General features: G+C 38.7%; 1 protein-coding gene across 5 annotated transcripts in view; it reads left to right on the top strand.

The window, feature by feature from the left end:
* The window catches only part of PKP4 (plakophilin 4), a 245,882-nt gene that overhangs the window by 173,571 nt on the left and 47,358 nt on the right, over window positions 1-24,953 (top strand). For 4 of the 5 annotated variants that reach the window (XM_070422942.1, XM_070422945.1, XM_070422947.1 and 1 more), the window contains 5 exons: window positions 10,967-11,098; window positions 11,209-11,399; window positions 14,081-14,633; window positions 21,554-21,742; window positions 23,504-23,720. In XM_070422942.1, coding sequence (XP_070279043.1) covers window positions 10,967-11,098; window positions 11,209-11,399; window positions 14,081-14,633; window positions 21,554-21,742; window positions 23,504-23,720 — 1,282 coding nt within the window. The remainder of the gene's footprint in view (window positions 1-10,966; window positions 11,099-11,208; window positions 11,400-14,080; window positions 14,634-21,553; window positions 21,743-23,503; window positions 23,721-24,953) is intronic. The other variant, XM_070422943.1, reaches the window with a different exon arrangement.

The following is a 24,953-nucleotide window of genomic DNA, read 5'->3' as shown; positions in this document are numbered from 1 at the left end:
CTTGCTGTTTCTCTTCTAAATTCCAGGAGGAATGCAAATTTCTGTTAAAATCATCCCTAGAGTCCAAGTTTTTCCTCCCTTACATGCAGGCCTTTTTAGCCCCAGGGCTGTGACAGTCTTCTTATCACTACTGCAGTGCTATAGCTTCCTGACCATCACTCTAAGGGGTCTCTTAACTTTTTAATGTTTTGTTACAAAAGCAAGGCATGCTTCTTATTTTAAAAAATAAGTCTAGAAGAAATTGGAGTAAAAGGTAAAAACTTCCTTCATTCCTACATCTCCCCCATACCATGGTCATTGGCTCACCCACGGGGCCTGGGTCCTCTCCGTAGAAGTTTTATGACATGAAGAAAGGAAGACCACCTGTATATACAAACATCACAAACTTATCTCCTGTTTGTTCCCTAGAAACCAATTTGTTCTTCCCATAGAAGCCTTTTCTCCCCCTCCCTCTCCCTTATTATATTAGCTTCTAACTTTAGCCATTGGTGCAGAATGCTATTAAATGTAAACTGTGGTTGAAAAATAAAATTTAAAAAAATAAGAAAAGCTCCAGGAAGGCATCTGTTAAATTGCTGATGCTTTTGTTTAACATAATCTTCATGCCAACTCTCTCGAGGTCCAAATGGGTCCCATAATTATATATTCCTACATATACTTATCTATGCCTACTATGTTAGCAGGGTATAGGAATGTAAATCTTTATGAACATGTTAAATTTTAATAAGTTATTAGGCTTTAAAGTATTTGTTTTAAATTTCCTTACACATTTTATGGACAGATTAAACAATATATTTAAGGAAATAATTATTAAATCAGAACAATCCATGGAGACTTCATGCATTACCAATGATAATCTTATTTTTTATTAGTTATTGTTTTTTTGTCTAAAGTTTTACATATGTCTCCTTTTTCCCCAATTGACCCCGCGCCCCCCACCCCCCCCCCCAGCCATTCCCACCCTGGGCAAGCCCCCACCACCCCAGTGTCTGTGTCCATTGGTTATGCTAATATGCATGCATACTTTATTAGTTCTTATGAAAATTAGAAATCAACCTGATCTTGGAATTTAATAAAATTGTCGTATTTCCTTTCAATTTTCTTCTTTTATATCTGGTTCAAAATGATCAGATGCATTTGCTATCAACAAAAATGCAACAGCCAGCCAGTCGGTGTTACCCAATGGTTGAGCGTCAACCTATGAACCAGGACACAGTTCGATTCCTGGTCAGGGCACATGTCCAGGTTTCAGTCTTAATCCCCATGCAGGGGGCAGCCAATCAATGATTCTCATCAATAAAAAAATATATATTTTTAAATGCAACAACCACTGCCAAAAAAAGCAAAAACCAAACTTTTTAATCACCGTTGGAGGTAATTAGGGTACAGACATCTCACTCTGGAGGTTCCTAAGCTTTGCTGCACGTTAGAATTGCATGGGGAGCTGTTAAAATTTGATGCCCAGGCCTCCCCCTACATAACTCAAAAATCTGGGGCCTGAACCAGCACCAGTAGACTTTAAAGAGTCCCAAGTGATTTCACTCTGTAGTTTGTGCACCACTGCCTTATTCATAATTAATTTAATTTAATTACTGGTAATTAAAGAGAAGAATTAACAATTCATCTTGCCTATCGTATACAGATTGTATTTCAGGATAACCAAATAACCCTAGACTTACTAACTCCATAAAGATTTCTAAAATATGCCAAAAGAATTCCTCCTGATAAATGTAGAAAGAGCAGTAAACTTTGAAGGAAAAAAAAATCACTAATATGCATCCCCTAATGAAATAATTGATTCAAGCAAAGATTGTCAATGCATGCAAAAACCTCTATATTCTCATGCCTAGCTGCACATTAGGATCACCTTGGGAGCTTTTTAAATTTCTAATATTTAGACTATAACTTCGGTTGATGGAATTGGAATATCTGGGCGTGGGACTCAGTCAGCAGTGGTTTCTAAGCCCCGACCCAAGGTGATTGCAGTGTGCAGCAAGGGCTGGGAACCATTGTTCTGGGAGAACGGTGGAGGGTGAACTTAAAATAGAAGGGTCAGACTGCCAGCACTTGAATTGGCTGTTTAATCTTAACAACTATAAAAGTGGTGATATGACATGATATGAAATACTCAACATCATCCATAAACCACAAAAGTTTGACCGGAAAGCTTTGAGCTCTAACTTTCTGCTTACAGAACGTATTAAAGTTAGAAGATGTATAAACGCCACCCTGAGAAACCCCTCGCACAAATTCTGAATGTGGAGCATCCTGTGTGAGTCCACTATGGTCCCTTCCGTGAGCCAAGCAAATGAAAAGGGGGGAATCTTTTTAGATTTACGAGACTTAAGTAGCAGTCACATTCAAATACAATCACTGAACCTCATTTCAGCCTGACCTAGTATAAGCCAACTGAAGAAAGACATTTCTGAAACATCAGGAAATTTTGGTCTGAACTTATAATGTAGCATTATGGAATAATTGTAGTTTTGTAAAGTCCTTGTTTTATAGAGTTACATATAGAACTATTTAGAGTTTAGATGATCTGATGTGAGGGGTCTTATTTTAAAATTCTGTAACAGGAAAAGATAAATGAAACAAAAATATGGCATTAATATTATAATCATTAAATCTGGGAAGAGGGTTAATTTTACCTTTCTCTCTACTTTTATATATCTGAAAACTTTAATTTAAAAAAACTTAAATACAAATATTTTCAACAAAGGGTTCAAAAATTGGGTGACGTGTTAAAACCAGCAAACTGTACTCTGAAGTTTAGCCCTAACATAGAATGAGACCTGCTATGAGATATGACATGAGTTTCTCCACTAATGGTTGCTATTTAATTTGTGTTTCTGCATAGTTGGGATTTTGTTAAATGAATCCTTATAGAGCAAAATTCCCTGCTGTGTGCTGGCCTCAGCCTTTCTGGTAAACTAGAACTCTGTATTTATCACTGTGCCTGTGCATAGGTGGCAGCCATGAGATGGGAATACTAGCATTTTGCTTTCATCAACACCTATGTGAATGTTTCTAAGCCATCTATAATAATAAAAGCATAATATACTAAGTAGACCAGATATCCGAGGGAAGCCTGGGACCCAGCAGCCAGGGGAAAGAAGACCTACTCTTGCATGGATTTCGTGCATTGGGTCTCTGGTTTATATATGATACACCAACACATTCCCAAAATGCTTACTATAAGTGAGTTAGTGCTTTTTAAAAATCAAATATCCAGTTTTAACTTTTAAAATTTCTTATGTTTTAGTGATATGTGAAAGAATACTCTGTTAACTATCCTATATAATAAAGAGGTAATATGCAAGTTGACCATCACACCCTTGCACAAAGATGGCCGGCAGGGAAGGGTAATTGTGGGCAATCAAGCCAGCAGGGGAGGGCAGTTGGGGGCGACCAGGCCTGCAGGGGAGCAGTTAGGCGTCAATCGGGCTGGCAGGGGAGTGGTTAGGGGGTGATCAGGCAGGCAGGCAAGCGGTTGGAAGCCAGCAGTCCCGGATTGTGAGAGGGATGTCCAACTGCTGGTTTAGGCCTGGTCCCTGTGGGGTCCCATATTGGAGAGGGTGCAGACTGGGCTGAGGGACTCCCCTCCACCCCGCCCCAGTGCACATATTTCTTGCACTGGGCCTCCGGTCTAAAATAAAACCGAAATTATCAAGTCAGAAAGCTCTCCTTTTTTCATTACTGCCTTCTAAACACGGAGAGCCACATTTCCTCAGTTTAAAATTATTGCTTTGGGGAGTATCAGAAAGGCTACCATCTATTATTCCACCTTTTATTCTTATGCCAGAGTTAGTTTGCATTTAGTTTGAGCTTAGTAATCTTTACTTAAAAAGATAATTCAGTAGAAAAGTATAGAGAAACCAGTTTCAGACAACCATTCATTTATTTTGATGGTAAATATATATGCAGTTTTTAAAAGGTTTTTATTTAACAGAAGAAATCTATCTTGTGTTTCTCACTAAACATATTCCCATTTTTATATTTATTAACATATTTTTTTTTAAAAGGAATGAAATGTGTCTTTGAAAAGATTTTTTTTAAAATATATTTTATTGATTTTTTTACAGAGAGGAAGGGAGAGGGATAGAGATTTAGAAACATCGATGAGAGAGAAACATCAATCAGCTGCCTCCTGCACACTCCCCACTGGGGATGTGCCCGCAACCAATGCACATGCCCTTGACCGGAATTGAACCTGAGACCCTTGAGTCTGCAGGCCGATGCTCTATCCACTGAGCCAAACCGGTTAGGGCTGAAAAGATATTTTAGTGTGACTTTTCAGCACTTATTTCCATAGATCACCAACTTTTACATCATAGTGAATCCCTTATTTTTTTTTCCAGCTGTCTCTATAGGAAGCGAGAACCCCATGGCCTTTTATGAATACCACTTCTTGCACTCAATGTTGGACACTCCATGTGTGATGCATTTTTTCATCTTTATATTTTTAAATTCCTTGTTTTCTAAGTTTTCCTCTTACAGATATGGAGTATACAATTTTTATGGTTTGTGAGATACCTATATTTTAATTAGTACCCAGCTAAACATACTTAATATGACTACTTGTGGGAATTATTTTCTTTCCTAAAAATTATTTTTAATCATTTTGTATCTCTGAATATTTATGACCAGGAGATCTTCATGGTAACATATAAAACTAAAATACTACTCAGATTTGTCATTGTTAGAAATCAAATCAAACACTTTATACCAGTTGTTACATACACAAAGTTTGCTCAAACTATGAAATTGAATCCAAATAGCTGAGCTTTTTCAGTGGCAGGTTAATTGATGTTTAAAGCAAGGTTTAAAGTGAACTTTACTAATGGTTTCTATTTTTGTATGTTTCTCATACAACATTTTCTCCATGAGTGAAATATTTAGAGCCATGTCTTCATATTTAAGTGATGTTATAGGCTGGTGTAAACCCAAAAACCTAGATATACTCAAGAGAACCAGACTAGGAATAGTTTCAGGAAACATGGTCTTTTGCCTGTTCTTGTACATCTTCACTTCCATTAAAACCCACCTTTTCAGGGATATTAGGTGTTTATAGTAGTTTATGTTTGAGCCAACAAACTCCAGGTATCTGTAATTTTCTTTTTAAAAAATATGTTTTTATTGATTTTTAGAGAGAGAGGAAGGAAGAGAGAGATAGAAACATCAATCGGCTGCCTCCTGCTGGTGATCAAGCCTGCAACTGAGGCACGTGCCCTGACCGGGAATTGAACCAACAATCTCTTGGTGCATGGGTCAGTGCTCAACCACTGAATACACTGGCCGAGCATATCTATAATATTCCTAAAGCATCAGTGCACGTCCATCTATATCTTGTATAGACCAAAAAATGTTCTTATGTTTTATGTTTCCATCAGCTTATTTACATTTTCACTCTGAAACAGTATTTTCCAATGATCTCATTTCCTCCAATGATAAGGTTACCTACTCTAGGTTACCTGAGTCTTACACATCAGAGAAGTTACAGGAGTTTTTTTCAGGGCCATGTTCCACATCCCCTTTCATAATTTAGCAGAGAATTTTATACTTCTTAGCCATAGAAGGCACGGGAATATTTCTGCAGCTCTGGAAAGTAGACTCCTTCCTGGACCTATTGTCCTACAGGAAGCAAGAGTTCCATGCCCATACAGGAAGTTCCCCATATGACAAAATGTTTTGCTTGTATGTTTTACAAAGTGTTTTCCCTCTGAGTATAATAGCTAAACTCAACTCATAGGCCAGAATTCAAGAAGAGTATCATTTGCCTTAATATTGCATACTGCTACCATCCCAAGAGTCCTGCCAAAACTCACACCACACTATCTTTTATGTAAGGCACATTTATAAACACCCAGCAACTCGGGACAGGCACAAACAATGTGAATCTCACATAAGGTCACAGTATCCTGACTGTGAAAGACTAGTTACAGGTTTGTATATACTACAAATCTCCTTACTGATCTCTATGTTCCTGTTGCCATGGTGATTTTACACACAGTACAGACCGCCATCATTTTATGGAGCATGAACAGTAAGACATAGATTAACAAAGCAGAGGCATTTTAATAATTTGAAGTTCTTCAGAGAGACCTTGGGCTTTTTACTAAGCATATTTTTATTCAATTTTGGTATATATTTGGGAAGTACATCACAGAAAAGATAAAATAATTTGCTTTGTATTTCATCTTTTTCTATTAACTTAATGGAGTAGATAATATACCAAATTTTCATGTACCTACAGCATTATTGTTCCTTATCCAGTAATATATTTTTAGCTGCAACCTTCTACTTTTTCTTTTTTGTGTAAAATTGGGGCACTCAGATGAAATATAACAGGCAAGAAGGAACGTGCTTCCAATAATCTTCCAGTCTTAAACAGATGGAGATTATTTCATTCTACCTTGAAGCTTGTTCAAGGTCTATATTTTTAGATATGCATTTTCTTGGAAGATGCTAATTTGATGTTTGAAAATGCCCCATAGTATATTTCTGGTGTCTCAAAAAACATGTTTGTGATTTTCTTAAAAAGGGAACCACATGTTCTTTAGTACACAGATTAAAGAAGTAGCATTCATATTCTGTTTGTCATTTTTACTTATAAAAATATCTCTTGATTTCATGTTCTGATTGTGCTGTATCACAACATGCCAACTATTTAATTATAGTTTACAGCACCAATCTTGAAGTGATTAACCCCATCATATCTGCAGTCTCTTGGGTAAATTTGACTAGTGTCTTCTTCCATTCCACACAGCAGATGCTGTGAAAAGACATTCCTTTTAAAGTAAGATTGCACAAATAACGCATCATTAATAATTGTGAACCTTACCATACTACAAAGAGCACTTTATTCAGTAATGAGTAAATGGGTCTTCTGTTTATCTGAGGGAGGCTGACTGTGTACATACATTTAGATGTGTGAGTAGAATTTGTGAATTACAAGTTTTTAAAGAAGCAGTAAATAATAGTAAAACAAATTTGAAAACAACTTAACTTAGTTTTAATGATGGAGAAGATACATCAGTATCTTTTTGTCTTTGCGGATACACATTATCATTGGGATACACATTACCATTATAAAAGTAGAAAAATGACCAAAGACCATTCATGTATAGAATTGGGTGGTTTTATAGTTCATATTGAGTAAATCTCTTAAATCAACTTTTAAAAACTTTTAACTTTTCCATTTACTCATAGATAAAGGAAAAAACCTATGGCCTGTTCTATAAGCCCAGCTATTTAAATCTTCCAGTTGGATTTAGGGAACATGGGAATCTAGTAATTTAGTGTCCCTGTTAGCTACTAGTGCCCTTTCTATATATTTTTTTCTGAGGCATTTTTATTAGTGTAGAATCATGAATGTCACAATTTGTGCTTACTCTGTCTATGATTATTTTAAATGGCTTCTCTTAAAGAAGAGTTTAAATGAACACAATTGCTTATCATGTGGTTTTTGAGAAAATTTCCCATTGTATGAAGAAACACATTTTTAGGGTACCTCTTTTTCTTTCTGTATTTAAATAATAACTTCCAATAGTTTAAAAATAAAAGGTGGAGGCATACACAAATTAATGGTTTCTGTTTTCCATGGTGATAATTTTTAGATGCTGACACGCATGCCACCTAGTGTTCCCAAGCCAAAGCTTTGAGGTATTGGTTTTCCAGGTTTTATCTTTTACTAAAGATGAAGCTCAGAACTAACTAAACATTGTTTTCTTTTAAAAATGCAGTATATTTTATTCATGTATGAGAAGTCTTAAAGCCACCACAGTGGTACTTCCCTATGCATACTTTGTTGCTGTTTCATATTTTATTTTCCAGTGTCACATTCCTGGAAGAAACAAAGGTGAACTGCTCATAGCTCTGATTTTAGCCACCTCTTCTATAGCTCTTCCCAGGCACTCCAAGTCTTTGCAAAAGTTTTCTAGCCTAACAGACTGTGTATTTTACATAATCCTATATAATGAAACCCTAATATGCAAATCAACCAAACAGCGGAATGACCGGTCACTATGACATGCACTGACCCCCAGGGACCAGACAACGCAGGAGCTGCCCCAGGCATTGAGTGTCTGCCCCCCCCCCCCCCCCCCCCCCCCCGCGCCCTAAGAGAGAGGCGACTGGCAGTGGTGGCAAGGGCCGGCTGACGAGCACCCCGCCGGTCACCTACTGCAGAGGGATGGGATGCGACCAGCAGCGGTGGTTGTGGGGGGATAGGGCTAGCCAGCGGGTGGCGCCAGGCCACCAGCCAAGGCGGGTACCAGTGGGGGCCCCCCCATCGCCCTGCCCGCCAGTCGCCCCACAGATGGCCCTGATCTCCAGCCAGGCCTAAGGAACCTACCCTATATATTGGGAACAGTCTCTTAGATTTAAAAATGAAAACCTGGCAAGACTACTCTAACATTGAAAAAACAGGATGATGCAGTGATGACATGCATGGACTCTGCCTTGCACATTTTGTGGTCAGCCCTGATTCTGACACTTATAACTGTGTGACAAATCCAATTACTTAACTTCTCTCTGCTTCAGTTTTTCCACCCATAAGATGGAGAAAATGATACTACTGCCTCTTATAATCAGGGCAAAAAATGTAGCTGCCCACACAACAGCAAGATGCCTTTCACCTGTATGAAATGTATGGTCACTGGTGCATGCAGCATCCTGGATTGTGAGAGGGATGTCCAACTGCTGGTTTAGGCCCAAAATCCCCTGAGGGGTCCCGGATTGCGAGAGGATGCAGGCCAGCCTGAGGACTCCCCCCACCCCCTTCACAAATTTTGTGCACCAGGCCTCTAGTCCTTAATAAAACTCCTTCAAGAATTGCTGAGTAAGAATTTTTAGAACTCCGGAATTTCACGCAGAAGACTTACGAATGAAGCAATAACTCTATCAGCCTGATAGATACTTAGATCATATTTCAGCATGTACCTGGGAAACCATATACACTCTGTAATTTTTATTGAAATACCAAACTTCAGAACTGACACAATTCAGAACTGACACAATTTTACCACCTAAAGTATACTGTCAAATAATAAATCAAGAGGTAGGTAGTTAAAAACCTATATTAAGAATGTCAGCAAATCTTTGCTGAGGCTAGGAAACAAAGCCTTGAATTGAATTTGACATCAAGTTGAAGGGTTAGAATGTAGTGGGATTCCCCAGTTTCCCCATAAACCTTGTACCTTCAAAACCAGCCTAATCAGCACTGCCTAAAAGTTTTACTTCCCTTCACATAGACACACTTTATTGAGGACAGTAAAATAAAGCCATAGCATGATGCCAGGCGTGAATAAGCACTCAGAACTGCTATTCTTGTTGGGAGTTTGTTCAATAAATATTCACTGGGCACAACTGACTGTTATGCACCTTTCCTAGGCACCAAGGAAGCAATTAGGAAACAGTATACAGGCCAAAGTTCCTGCCCACATTGAACTTATATTCTAGTGGAGAGGGGTAGAAGGGACAAACTGACTGTGATAAGTGGATACTGCTTAGTTCAGTGATGGCGAACCTTTTGAGCTCGGCGTGTCAGCATTTTGAAAAACCCTAACTTAACTCTGGTGCGGTGTCACATACAGAAATTTTTTGATATTTGCAACCATAATAAAACAAAGATTTATATTTTTGATATTTATTTTATATATTTAAATGCCATTTAACAAAGAAAAATGAACCAAAAAAATTAGTTTGCGTGTCACCTCTGACAACATGTGTCATAGGTTCGCCATCACTGGCTTAGATCTTACTTCCTTTAGGAAATTTTTCCTAAGCTCCTTTCCCCCAGATATTGGCATTCATTCATTCATCCCCTCTCCCTCTTTCTTTCCCTCTCCCTCACACATACACGTGCCCTGTCTTCTCTCATAACTACATTCCTAGAGCCTGGCATTTAATAGGCTCTTAATAAGTAAAAGAAAAAAGTCAGAAAGGAAAGAGAAATGAAGGCATTGAAATCCTTACGATTGTTTACGGAGCTCAGTATGTGATAAAAGATTTAATTTAAATCTTTGAAGTGAGAGTGAAGCAGTATTTCTGAAAAAAAGAATGTTTGTTAGCAACATGAGGATGAAATTTGAAGAAAGAAAGACTTACGGAGATAATCACAACATGGGCAAGTGTATTTTGAAGATACTAGAGAAAATAGGACATATGTAAATGAAATTGGGAAAAGGCAATATAATCTACATCACCTAAATTTACAGCATAAAAAAAAAGAAATTGGAATAGGGGGAAAGGAGATACATTGTTCTGTTTTTAAGTTCAAGATGAAAGAATGGTACAGTTGACAGTAAAACAAGATAATGGGAGGACTAGATTTGCCCAGAGGAGACAATATCAGGTTAGATTTGTCTGTATTAATTTGGAAAAAGACTAAAAGAATAAAAAAGCAAGTGGTTAAGAAATTAAAGTCTTCTTTCTTTGCAACTCTGAAGATATTAAAGTTTCCATTATTTTGTAACTGAAAACTATACAGCTTTCCATTGATTTTAGATGATATAAAATATGATATGAAAAGCTAGCCATGTCTTCAAAGGTTTCACTACCAAGCAATAATATGAATACCATATGAGTTTAAGTTGAGAAGTTTCCATTATGAAAGGTCTTTTCGAGTTCTTAGCCACCACTGTCACGCAGAGTCTGTGAATCCTCTTGGAGGAAGTCACCGGAGAGGTGAGTTTTCCAAGGGAGAACATTTATTTAATATATTGTATAAATTAACTTGAGGCTGGTAATCAAAATGAACATGACATTTAGCAAAATACGTTAATAAAGTGAGTATATGAAACTCTTATAGAAAAGAGGCAAATGATTCTACAGTTTAAGGTAGAAATAGTCTTGTATTAATGTAAAGGTTTTAATACATAACTGATAAATAACTGAACCTTTGTAGTAAGTTTTTATGTAAGATTGTCCTTAGATTTAGCTAATTAAACTTGTCTTCTTACAGATGTGCCAAACCCTGGTGTAAACAAGCCTAGAGCTTCTGACACTGTCCATCCCAACAACTATCTCATCAGGACAGAGCCAGAGCCAGGCGCCCTCTATTCACCAGAGCAGACATCTCTCCATGAAAGTGAGGGTCTGTTGTGTTATCTTCTCACTATTAGATTTTCTTTTAATATTTTCTTTTTGAATATGAGCCTCAGAAGTGTAAAATAAAGGTATTTCCTGCTGGTTTCATTCCTACAGGATCATTGGGTAACTCAAGAAGTTCAACGCAGATGAATTCTTATTCCGACAGTGGATACCAGGAAACAGGAAGTTTCCACAACAGCCAGAACTTGAGTAAGGCAGACAATAGACCATCGCACTCATTCATAGCATCCACTAATAACCATTTGGTGAGGCATTCAAGAGCTGAAGGACAAACTCTGGTTCAGGTAAACCAAACACATCAAGATCCTTGTAAAGAAATACCCTCCTAATTGGAATATCTGTTATAAGTATTTTTAAAAAGTAAAACCAGTATGTACAATTTTGAATTTATAGAAAGGATAAAATAGTGAATACATTTTACGTTGTGCAAGTCTATGGTGTTAAGGAATTTTTAGGCATGAAACCTAAAAATATATTAATTATTTAAATGAGCTCCTGTTAATGAATTCTGATAAATTCCAGACACAGAAGAGTAATTATTTTAAAAGAAGCAAGTGTAGCATGAGGGGAGTGAGAGAGAACTGTGTGGAAAAGACTAGAGCTAAAGTATGCTCCGGAGCCCTAGCAGGCAGAGCACTGGTTCCACACCTGCATGTGGAGTGACCTATTCCAACCAAAGGTTTTGCTTTCATCATTGGAATTGCTCCCTGAGAACACATTTCTTTCCTTTGCTAGCATTTAGATATTTCTGCCTACAGAAGCATGACCGTTCTCTTAAGGGTTTTCCAACTTGATAATCAAAAAAATAATAATATTGCTTATATGTTTATAAAACTTCTTAGGTCTTGACTAGTTGCCACTTTATTCCCTTCAGTCCACCAGCATATTCCAGAATTAATAGAAGCGGTAGGAGTTCCGAGTGTCAGTAATCAGTGAGGATAACTGTCTGTCCAAGTACCTTAGTGATTTCTCTGAACCTGAAACATGGTAAGATGATCAAACAAGTTAGGCGAACACTAATCTTCCCCTAATGCAGTACAGGAACCCCTGAAAGTACCACAGAAGTCAGCCAGGGTTCCCAGTGCCAGAGGAGAAACAACAGGACTTGGGCTCAACAATCTAGGGGAAATTTTTAAGAAATGAGAAACATTTCTATATTAAAACAAATACAAATACAGTGCATCAAATTTGAGGCTAAAACAAAAAATCTTGTATTGCCTGAAGCAATCTACTTCAAGCTATACCCCCAGTCCTCAGATTATACATTTACTCCTTTGCTGTTAGGAATGCTTTGATGAAAACGTTTGAGAAACTTTGGACTAAATGCTTCCAGGAGTTCATATCTGAGGTGAATTTCTGTCAACAGACCTGAAGTCACACTTTTTAATAATAATCTTAACTACAGAATTGTCTATTTTTTCCCTCTAAAAGTGGTCATGTTACCTCTTTTTTATTTTAATTATAGTAAGTTTATTTTGTTTCTAGAGCTGAAGAATTAAGTTGCAAGGGGGGTGAACTTAATTTACATATAGTCTGGACAGTATATTTTTTAGCTATCTGGGCCAAGTATCATCCCATTTTGGTAGTAAAAAGTTCGTATGTGGGATTTTCTTATTTTTAGCACTATTAAACCCAAAGCGCAGATTTTAATTTTCCAGCTGTCTGCTAATTTTTAACCCCCTTTTTCTTGCCTGTTGTTTATTAACAATTCTCTTCCCTCCTCAGATCCTCTACTCTCCATGGCTATTGCCTTTCCTGAATTGAGCTTGAGCATGAGGTCTCAAAGCAGGTGTTTCAGCCAGCCCAGTAGCTGTGACACCTGGAGACTAGGCATGCTTTCTCTTAGGACATCTAGGAGTGTACAAAGTCCTGTCTTATCCCTGTCTCCTTCCATTATTGCCCAACTAAACGTGACGGGGTAATGGCAATCACTGAGGAGATACAGAGCGAGTGCCGGGTCCTGGGCTTGTAACCAGTGTCCTAGTGTCTGTTTCCCCTGCCTGTTCCAATTAGGCCCATTCCCCAGTCCAGCCCATATTCTTCACTGTTGCACCGCTTTGAGAAAGGGATCTGAGACCCAATGTTTGTTGGAGTCTACAGATTCACAGAAGGACCAGCCTTGGCAGAAATGTTTTTCGTTTCTCATTCTGGTCTTTTCCAGCTGGCTAGGCCAGGAACCCAGCAGAGACTTTGGCATTCCTCCAGTGGGAACAGATTTTGGGGGGGTACCTTTGTGTGTATCTCTTTAAAGCTACCAGCTAAAGATAAGAGCTCATACATTAAAGGAGGTAAAAGAATTAGCTGAAATCGTTAGAGGCCACACTAGAGCTAAAAGAAGAGACAAATTTGGCTCAGTACCTGTGCAAACAGGCTGTCCCTGGAGAGTTAATTCACAGGAGAGGGTGGACCCCAGGCGCTATCCAAACATTCATTTATTCTGCATTGAGAGAACACATTCCTTTTGTTAATGGGGCCAATTCATAAAGACTAAACAATTATAGATGTTCCTCTAGCTACATTACATGAATGAATCCAAATTTTTTGTTGTTGTACAGAAATACATCATATTGGCCAAAATTTGACTCTCAGGGAACAAAATAAGTACATTGCTCCAGTAATATGCCATACTTGCAATACAGTGTGTTATGTGTTTTGGAAATGCATAGACAAGAGGGCAAAAATGTAAAGACAGAAAAAAAAGGGATATTAAATGTCTTTAGGTCTCTCTTTACTGTTTGAATTTAGTTTTCTGAAGGGGGAAAGTTAGAGATTATGCCACCAAAAAAAGGTAGAGTAAGAAAAACACAATAAGGAAATATTAAGATCCAGCTCTAAAGCATAAAAAGGAAAAGAAACTTAGATGCCTAAAACAATCATGTTGTAGTGAGCTATATGCATTTGTTTCTGTGATGACAATGGACACAAAACCTTGGATAAACCCATTCTCTTTTTTCCCCTTTATCAGCCATCAGTAGCCAATCGGGCCATGAGAAGAGTTAGTTCAGTTCCATCTAGAGCACAGTCTCCTTCTTATATTATCAGCACAGGCGTGTCTCCTTCAAGGGGGTCACTGAGAACTTCTCTGGGTAGTGGATTTGGCTCTCCATCAGTGACCGACTCCCGACCACTGAACCCCAGTGCGTATTCCTCCACTACATTACCTGCTCAGCGGGCAGCATCTCCGTACTCTGCGCAGAGACCCGCATCCCCAGCAGCTGTGCGGAGGATTGGGTCAGTCACCTCCCGGCAGACCTCCAATCCCAACGGACCAACCCCTCAGTACCAAACCACTGTCAGAGTCGGGTCCCCACTGACCCTGACGGATGCACAGACTCGAGTAGCCTCCCCATCCCAAGGCCAGGTGGGGTCGTCGTCCCCCAAACGCTCAGGGATGACCGCCGTACCACAACATCTGGGACCTTCACTGCAAAGGACTGTTCACGACATGGAGCAATTTGGACAGCAGCAGTATGACATTTATGAGAGGATGGTTCCACCCCGGCCAGACAGCCTGACAGGTGAGTACAGGTGACAGCACTCCATAAAGTCCTGTGAGAATATCTGTGCAATTTCCTCTAAAATAGAGTGTGATAACATGGGAAGCTTGTGTGCTCTTCTCAAAATGTATACTGCAGACTTCAGGCTGACCGATCTTTCGGACTCTATAGTTCACATCACCTAACCTCTTCTAGAGTGAATAAACTTTTTTCTCTCACAGTATTAGGATATAAAGGTAATTTTGCATTTTAGACGAATGGTTGGGATTCTACACTATTTGTTAGAATATTTGCTTAATGAAAGGTTTTTTACCACATAGGCCTACCCATATCCAAACCCAAGATATGTTAAAAGGTAGTATCAAAATATCCGTTTAAATATTAATATTTTGAAAAAATGCTTTCATAGTATAGCCTAGAGCAGCCGTGGGCAAACTACGGCCCGCGGGCCAGATCCGGCCCGTTTGAAATGAATAAAACTAAAAATAAAAAAAAAAAGACCGTACCCTTTTATGTAATGATGTTTACTTTGAATTTATATTAGTTCACACAAACACTCCATCCATGCTTTTGTTCTGGCCCTCCAGTCCAGTTTAAGAACCCATTGTGGCCCTCGAGTCAAAAAGTTTGCCCACCCCTGGGCTAGAGTATGGATTTTCTCACCAACTGCTTTGATTTTAGCATCCCAATGGGAAAAACACAAAGTTATTATGAATTGGCTTCAAATGCCACTTAGATTAAATCAGAAAGACAGCAGCCAGCTTCCTGATGTTACAGCCATTTCCTTCAGGCTGTCTTCATGGAGGGCTTCCCAAACAATATGTAGGCATGGTTCTTTATAAAATGAAACTTATCTTCAGCTAGTATTTTAAATTACATTTTTTAAATAATATATACACAATGGTAAAAAAAAAATATTGAAACTACAAAAAAATAATAAGTGAGAAGGGAAAGTCTCAAGCTCCTCTTTGTCCCGATGCATTCCCACTCACCACTTCATGTACCTTCCAGAATGTTTGCTTGTATATATAAATATATACATTATATACAAATGTGCATATATTGTGCTTTTATACTGATGGGATTCTATAATATGTATCTTCTTTATTGATTTCAGAGAAGAAGGGATGGGGGAGAGAGAGAGAAACATCAATGATGAGAGAGAATCATTGATTGGCTGCCTCCTGCACGCTCCCTACTGGGGATCGAGCCCGCAACCTGGGCATGTGCCCTTCATCGGAATCGAGCCCGGGACCCTTCAGTCCGCAGTCCAGCACTCTATCCACTAAGCCAAGCCGACTAGGGCTCTTCTTTTTTTAATATGTCTGAGAGCTTACTTCATTCTCTCGGTGGATGCCTAGGACCTCATTTTTATAGATGCATTATAATTTATTTAATCACTTCCCTATTAATAGACATTGAGGTTGTTTTCATTTGGGGCTATTGGAGACAACAGTGCCCAATACGTATATTGTTCTTCCTGCATATAGATACTAAGATAGCTATGGGATCCACTTCATGACCTAGAATTGCTGGATCAAACTACATACTGGTTCTTAAGGATGTATTGTCAGATTACCCTCCAGGAAGGTGGCACAGATTTAAATGTCCACGACTAGTCTGAGTGTGCCTGTGTCCACTGTCCCTTTGCTAGCACGAAATGTTTCATTTTTGCCAATGTAGTAGGCAAAACTGTGCTTTATTGTTGTAAATGGCCTTACTGAGTTATGCCAAAGGAGGAAGATTTCATGTTTATCAGCCATCTTATTTCTTTTTTGCAAACCATAAGTTCAGGTCTTTTGCCTATTTTTATAAGGTGTAAACCTTTTTATACTTGAAATAAATTGGTCTCTTATAAATTCTTCTTAATTATTTCCCCCATTTTCTAATCTGTCTTTTGACTTTGTTTTTAGTATTTCTTAGTTACAGAAGTTTCTTTCTAATTCTTACCCAAGGATATGTTTTTATTGATTTTAGAGAGAGAGGGAGTGGGAGAGGGAGAGAGAGAGAGAGAGAGAGAGAGAAACATTGATGTAAGAGAGAAACATTGATCGGTTGCCTCCTGTACACACCCCAACCTGGAATCAAACCCGCAATCTACTGTGCTAGGCTTGCCTCTGCCGGAGTTTGAGTGATGTTTTGAGTCTCAGTGAATCAAGAGTGTTTGTGGCTCTACTGAGTGGTGCACAAAATGGCACTTCAACCAACTGAGCAACCTGGCCAGGGCTTTATAGAATTTTTTAATATTTTTGTGTAGTAAAATTAATATGTTTTCCTTATGGCCTCTGGGAAAGGTAAATCCTTTTTGAGATTTTCTAATTGAATAATTTTTCATGAAGAATTAATATTGAACTTGATTTTGAGCTCGAATAAATTCCTAGTGGAAAAACCACCTCTCTTCACTCAGCCATCAGAGAGGTATACCAGGCTTAGATATTTCCTGGCATGCCTCTGAAAAGTATACAGCACCGTGAGGTAGGAATCATTTATGAAATCCTATCTCCCAAGGTAACCTTGAAAGATACATAGTTCTGAAGATTTCTGTCTTCCTCCCTGTGTATGTCTAGAATGGCTGTGCAGTCATCTGTTTGTGAAGAGTGAAGTGGAAACCCAGGAAAGGAGTGAGCACATAAACACTGGCACCTTGTTAACCCTGTGGTTTACAGATGAAGTTAGACTTTATCTTTCAGTCGGGGAAAATGATACCTAGCCTAGCACAGAGTTTTTCCTAGAATGCTACCATCTTCAGAAGAAGCAAAGGGTTTCCTTGAAAATGTTTCCCATCATCTATCTGCCCACTTGTTCTGAATATGGATTCTATTTTATGAATTCCCTTTTTTATTCTTTTTTTTTAAATATATTTTATTGATTTTTTACAGAGAGGAAGGGAGAGAGATAGTTAGAAACATCTATGAGAGAGAAACATCGATCAGCTGCCTCCTGCACATCCCCTACTGAGGATGTGCCCGCAACCCAGGCACACGCCCCTGACCGGAATCGAACCTGGGACCCTTCAGTCCCCAGGCCGACGCTCTATCCACTGAGCCAAACTGGCTTTAGCCCCCTTTTTTATTCTTACTTCAGAGAATGATGTTATTATATTTGCTATGGTTCTTGATTTCAAAGAAGTAATAATATGCTAATTAATAAGCCTGAAGCAATCCTATATTATAAAGCAGTAATATGCAAATTGACTGCCACACCATCACAAGATGGCAGCGCCCACAGTGGGGGGCGCGGGGCCGGCCACTCTGTGCACCTGCCGCCGGAGTCCCCTCAACCCGCCGGGGCCTCGGGGCCTCCTGCACTCCCCACTGACTGAGGCAGGCAAGCAGGGCCAGCTGAGGTGCAGGCAAGCCTCGGATGGCGGCTGCCCAGCCGCCCAGGCTCAGGTAACCAGGGCCTGCTGAGGCTTGCACTGCTGGCAGTGGCAACAGCAGAGGTGTGATGGGGGTGTCGCCTTCCCCTGATCACCTGGTCGCCTCTCGCCCCTGAGGGCTCCCATACTGTGAGAGGGGGCAGGCCAGGCTGAGGGATCGCCCTCTCCAGTGCATGAATTTTCATGCACCAGGCCTCTAGTATTTTATAATGGACTCAGACACTTGGATATTTGCTGATTATAACGTAAATGATGATGTAAGGTGTGTATAAATTAATTCCTACAACAGAAAAATATGTCTGTCCTGAAATATTCATGTTGGTGTAATCATCACATGCCAAGAAAAGTTGAAAGAATAATACAAAGAATCCATATTTGGGAGATAAATATGTGTTTATTTCCAATGTCTTAAATATAAAAGTTTTAAATCACAGGCAATATATCATTGTAACAGGTAAAGTAATATGTATTTCTGGAATTGCAAATAGAAACTATTGGAAAGAAAAGTATGTTGTGGAAGATCAGTGTCTTCTGTTAGGATGGGGAGATAAAAATTACTCAGTAGAAATACTTCTGGAACAATTATTTCTAATAGCAGTTATAGAACATCATTAGTTGTCTTTCATTTTAAAAGGTAGTGAATTAAGTGGGTTCCTAAACGTAATTATTTAACTTAATCTATAGAGGCCATATAATTTTGTATTTTTAAAATGTTAATATATAGGACCTTGTGTTTTACTTTTTCTCATGAATGAGCAAATAAACAAAATAGTAATAGTCACTGTTATGTTATTCTCAAAGATTTATAATATCAAGAAAGTACTATGTCTCACTATAAGTCTTTTATTTCACATTATAGTCTGTCACATGGTAGTTTCATCTCACTAGTAGTCCTGTAAGTGAATATTTACTGGATACTTTTAATTGTTCTAAGTCAGCTCATTTTGTTACCTTTCCCATGAAATTATAGTAAATATTTACAGTATTTTCATGTTGTATGGATTCCAGCAGTGCATGCAGCCAGATCCTCCCACCATCCTTCCTTCCTATATAATAAAAGGCTAATATGCAAATTGTCCCCTCAACCAGGAATTTGACCAGGAGTTTGACCAGGAGGCGGGGCCAGCCAGCCAACTGCCTGCGGCCCCTCCCCCCCAGCTTGCTCTGCCCACAGTTGCCCCCTTCCCCGATCAGGGGTGGGGCCAGATGGCCAACTGCCCACAGCCCTTCCCCCCAGTCAGTCCCGATTGGGGCAGGCCAGCTGGACCCCACCTGTGCACAAATTCGTGCACCAGGCCTAGTCTGTAATAATAAAAGCATATATGCTAATTAGACCAGACATCCTTCCTTCAGGACAAAGCCGTGCAGTGGGCAGGGCTGAGGCAGAGGCCCCCAGCCACGGTAGCAGCGGGTGGGGGTCACGGCAGAGGCAGCAGAGTGCCCCGGCCGCAGTGGTGGCGGTGATGGCGTTGGCAGAGGCGGCGGCAGGCAGGGGCCGGGTCCAAGGCCACGAATTATGTGCATCGGGCCTCTGGTGAGAATATAATTGTTCTAGTACTGGTGCAGAATGCTTTGTTCTTATCTCAAAGCACCATGGGTGGTGGGGCCACCACCAGCGCCAGGCTTGCCTCTGCCCAAGTGTGAGTGATGTTCTGAGTCTCAGTGAATCAAGAGTGTTTGTGGCTCTACTGAGTGTTAACATTGCACCTCGTATTGATAAGATTACCAAGGACTAGCTATATTGACCTGCCTGCTTTGTGTCACCATTAACAAGAAACAGAGCCTGCCCTTTTGTTCAAAACACTCCCGAGCTCCATAAAGAAAAGGAGCTTGTACTCTGCTGAAAGAATGAGAAATCTGCCAGTAATAAAAAGCTGAGAACCTCAAGTGAGACCTTTCAAGTAACAATCCTAATATCATCTCTAGAATTACAGTGGCTTCCGTGGAGCCCTGGAGGCTAACCTTGCTCTTGCTCTTTCACTTTATGTTTGCAGAGGGCTCTGTGGAGTTCAGGGTTGCTCACACCACTTCTCATTGGCCCTTGAGGGATAGCATGTCCAGTGCAGAGTGTGCAGTGAGAGGACCACTGACCTGGGTTCCTCGCAGCCCTACCAGGAAGTACCTCTGATGGAGATAAATCATATTTCCTGTGGGGCTCTCATTTTCCTTGGTTTTGAAATGAGAAGGTTTAGCTGAATAATCCCCCAATTACAGGATTGTTTAAACCTTTGATCTTCATTTTAGCAAGTGAGGACCTAATAGTTAAAACCCAGATTGATGCATTTGGTTTCTTCCCATGTCACTTTGCTCTTCAGGGTAGGTAATAATCATTCATTTTAGAAGTTTTATGTATTAACTTTCTTGCTACTCCTCAGTAAGCAACATATAATTATCACTCACACTCAAGCCCATTTGCTTTTAGTTGTGTATGATTAACTGAGATGTTAACAGGATGGGAATGAAGCTGTCTTTTTATAATTAGTTACTGTGTTAATTATTTGCAGCCTTTTAAAAAGCAAATATATGACTGACTTCAGATATATTTGTGCTTTCCCTTGCTCATCTTTGGATAAAACTGTAGTTGGTATTCTAAGCAAGTGGCAGATTTTACTTACTCATGATGATGAATCACAAACTTCTGAGCAGGATAGTATAGAATATACTAATACACTTTTATTCAGAAAATAAAATGTTTGGGTTTGAAATCTACTTTTTTATCATGAGTCCCATGCGTAAACAGTAGTCATTAGCAACTTGAATGAAAGAATATTTCAAATGATTTAATATTCACGTACTAACTTTGTACTTTTTCTTTATACTGGAAAGACGGTAAACAAGAATCTGGTATGTGGGTTTTTATGAAAACAACTGTTTGTTGATGTTTTTTAAGAAAAACGAAAAACTGCATTGATAATAAATAATAAAGTAATACTTGATAATAATAAGTGTTACTAATTCACTGGTAATATTCCAAATATTGTAAGGTAAAATTCTGTTTTCCTGTAAAAATCATGAGTGAATTAATTGAGAGACATATTTCAAAACAGTTCTTGACCATCAGCCTTCACTAAGCACTACTGGGTAGGTGTTGTCTTGGGAGTTGGGGTTTAAGGAGGCGTGGGACATGGTGGGCCCTGCCCCCAAGGTGCTGACTGCCCACTTGGTAAGACAGGGTAATTCTGCAGGGCAGGAAAAGAGACTGAACCACCGTTTGTATGTTTTTAACAATGGAAATCGTATAATGGTAGAAGAGGACATTCTCTTTTTGGTCATCATGATAAGATAGCTTACAATTGGGAGAATAAATTTCAGACTATCAAACCAATTAGTAATTCCTTATTACTTTTTCTTAGAAAATTTACTTTTATCTTGCTACTAAGAGAATTTTATTCTAAAAATGTATGTGATGTCCTTTTCATACCTGGCATCCTTTCTTTGTGAAACTCACTAGGTTTGGTGTTTTGACTTAACATTTGGTCCTATTGGCTAGGAGTTTCATTAGGGCTTTTAACCTCACCACAATTTTCTCACTTTCTTAACGATGTCATTTTCCTGCCTCTAGGCTTACGGAGTTCCTATGCTAGTCAGCACAGCCAGCTTGGACAAGACCTTCGTTCAGCTGTGTCTCCCGAATTGCACATCACTCCTATATACGAGGGGAGGACCTACTACAGCCCAGTGTACCGCAGTCCAAATCACGGAACTGTGGAGCTCCAAGGATCACAGACAGCATTGTACCGCACAGGCTCAGGTGGGCATCAGCTGAAATCACACCAATCTGGTTGTCAAGAAAATGGCTGTGGCAGCAGATCAATAAACAGTAAAACAAAAGTTCATTTTTTAACCTATTTTAGATGATATCTTTTTACCTTAGTTCAGTCTAATCAGTGAGTGGAGTGATTATGCTGTGAATTCACAGATAAGTTTATGGAACTGTAAATCTGACTATCCTTGGATTAGAACTATATCAGATATAGAAAAGAAGGCTTTTATTGGGATATTTTTTTGTTGCCTGGAATGTGTATTTGGAGGAAATCCCTATATGAGTTACTTCGCTATCTCTGACTTAGCATGTGTATAGTCTCGAGTGATCTTGGTGTTGTTCTTTTTTATATAATGGATTTCTTCCGAATGCTTAAGGATGGAATGTGAAAAACATTCTTTATGGTGGACTCAATCTGGGACAGAATGCAGTGAAGACGTTTCTAAAAATAGGAAGCTAGTGCATCATACCCTTGCACCCACCCTCACATCTCTGCCATACCAGCCTGTAGTGGTTGGTAGAGCAGAAGCTGCAGCCCATGGCCATGTAAGCTGCAGTTTGTGCTGCCAGTTTGGCTCAAGGAATCTCCTGTGGCCCCTTCTTTAAAAAAAAAAAAAAGACAGTTCAAGTTTATTACATGTTCACAAATGAATTCCAGGTAGCTGTGATAACCCCCTAAAGCACAACCCTAGGAGACATACCTCCCAGAACAAAGGAGGCTGAAGACTGTGTTTGAATTGTTTTTTGTCAAAGCTGATAATTTGGTCCACTGCAGGATTTTTCTTCTAGTAGAATGTACCAATTTTTAATAATGTTAGTGCAGAAATATTTCACTTATGTTCTGTATATTGAGCATTTTCTTAATAGGATTAAGAAACTAATGCTATTAAACTCTTTGATTGCAGGAATTTCACTCATTGGAGAAATACCTACTGCAATGATTAGAAAAGAAATGTTAAATACAGTGTACAGTATCTTTTTTAAAATAATATTTATTGATTTCAGAGAGGAAGGGGAGAGGTTGAGAGAGATAGAAACATCAGTGATGAGAGAGCATAATTGATGAGCTGCCTCCTGTATGCCCCACACTGGGGATTGAGCCTGCAACCCAGGCATATGCCCTGGCCTTGACTTCCTGGCTCATAGATCGACGCTCAACCACTGAGCCATGCCGGCTGGGCCATTGTACAGTATCTTTATACATAGGATCATGCAATAATTTCAGGAAGTAGCTATGGTCGAATTTGATATATCAGTCTTCTTTCTTGTGAAGTGAACTTTCCAAGTTATCAAAATCCACAGGTCTATAAATGAAATGTATGGCAGAGTAACCTACATACACTATTAAAAGTTTGATAGTTTTAATTTTCTGAAAATTTGACATATCTTGTTTTTTATTGCTAAAATGAAATTTTGAAATTAGTTTAATTTTTTCTTATGTTTCTCTTGCTGTTACTGAATTTTAATAAACATATTAAGACCTATTATGAATCAGATTTATAGTTTCATTTTTACTCTTTTCTGCTAATAAAATCAGCATGATATTGTTAGTGTATATTGTTAGCATATACGAAAAACTGAAGTGCTTTTTTAGCGCTAATGAGCTAGATTGGTAAAATCTAAAAGTAAGTAAGTTATACAGTTGTTAAAAACTATAATCCTTGAAATTGAAAACATTTGACTTTGATAAGTATCACCTCACGGAAAACATAACTAACCTTTTTAAAATAAATGTTGACTTTTTGGTAGGTATTGGAAATCTGCAAAGGACGTCCAGCCAACGAAGTACCCTTACATACCAAAGAAATAACTATAATCTAAACACAACAGCTACCTATGCGGAGCCCTACAGGCCAATACAATACCGAGTGCAAGAGTGCAATTATACCAGACTTCAGCACACGGCACCGGCCGATGATGGCACCACGAGATCCCCGTCAATAGATAGCATTCAGAAAGACCCCAGGCAAGTACTGTTATGTGTCTTCAGAATGCTGTAGGATTATAGAAGCCAACCAGTTCTTTATTCTCACTTCTTTTCAAGTTGCCAAGACTCTTATAAGATCAGTAACTCCTTATCTCTAATATTTCCAGTTGCATTCCAGTATTGTAAGTCATTGTGGTTAATTCATTTTAAATAATTCATTTAAAGAAGGAAGATGGATTCCTTCTTTCAGTGCTTTAATAATAGGTTAGAGAATGCATGGGTCTTGTCTGAATATCTGCAGCATTCATCATTGAAATACTTCACCAAGATAGTTCTCTGGTCTGTCCTCTTAGTCTGAATCACACAGAAGATTTTTAAAGGATCATTTTACCACTTTTTCTTTTTTCCTGACTGACTTCGTAGATGAGGACTTCAGGAAATGCATATGGTTGTTTTATTTTTTTATTTTATTTTTTTTAAATAAACACCTTTTTTTTTTCTTTTTTTTTTTCTTTTAAATATATTTTATTGATTTTTTACAGAGAGGAAGGGAGAGAGATAGAGAGTTAGAAACATCGATGAGAGAGAAACATCGATCAGCTGCCTCCTGCACATCTCCCACTGGGGATGTGCTCGAAACCAAGGTACATGCCCTTGACCGGAATCGAACCTGGGACCCTTCAGTCCGCAAGCCGACGCTCTATCCACTGAGCCAAACCGGTTTCGGCGCATATGGTTGTTTTAAATGGGAAAGACCAGTGTTGTACATTTTTAATCATATTGATCAATGCTATTTTGTGCTTTTATTAACTTGGTCCTTCAAAAAGCTCTATGCCATTTAAGAGAAAATCATTTACAAAAAGTTCTCATAAGCAAAAAATATTTGGCAAATAATAAATGTTTCCTTTTGTAAATTTTATTTGGACATGTAGAAAATGTGTTTTATTAAGATAAGTATGAGTCATTTAGTACTTGCTTTTTACAGGCTGGCCTCATCTTTAATGAAAGCCATTTGAAATATTCTGGAAATAAAGATGTTTAGAAACTGAAAGAGAACTCTAATTTCTGTAAAAGTGAAATTATTGCTAAATTTTAAGCAGCTTGAGTGCTATTTTAAGGCATATATTAGCAAGATTTCATTCACTCTTCGCCCACAGATAGTTGTTTCAGTGGAAAATTGTTATAATTATCAATTCATTTTTATCAACCTACCAACTTATTCTAATGAATGTGAAATAAAAGCATCAGTGAGGTTTTGGTTATTAAAACAAA

Source organism: Myotis yumanensis, unplaced genomic scaffold (genome assembly GCF_028538775.1).
Source record: "Myotis yumanensis isolate MYYU_CA2020_CCGP unplaced genomic scaffold, mMyoYum1.0.hap1 SCAF_8, whole genome shotgun sequence".
NCBI lineage: Eukaryota > Metazoa > Chordata > Mammalia > Chiroptera > Vespertilionidae > Myotis > Myotis yumanensis.
Note: the sequence above shows the minus strand (reverse complement) of the source record. Positions and strands in the feature narration are given on the sequence as shown.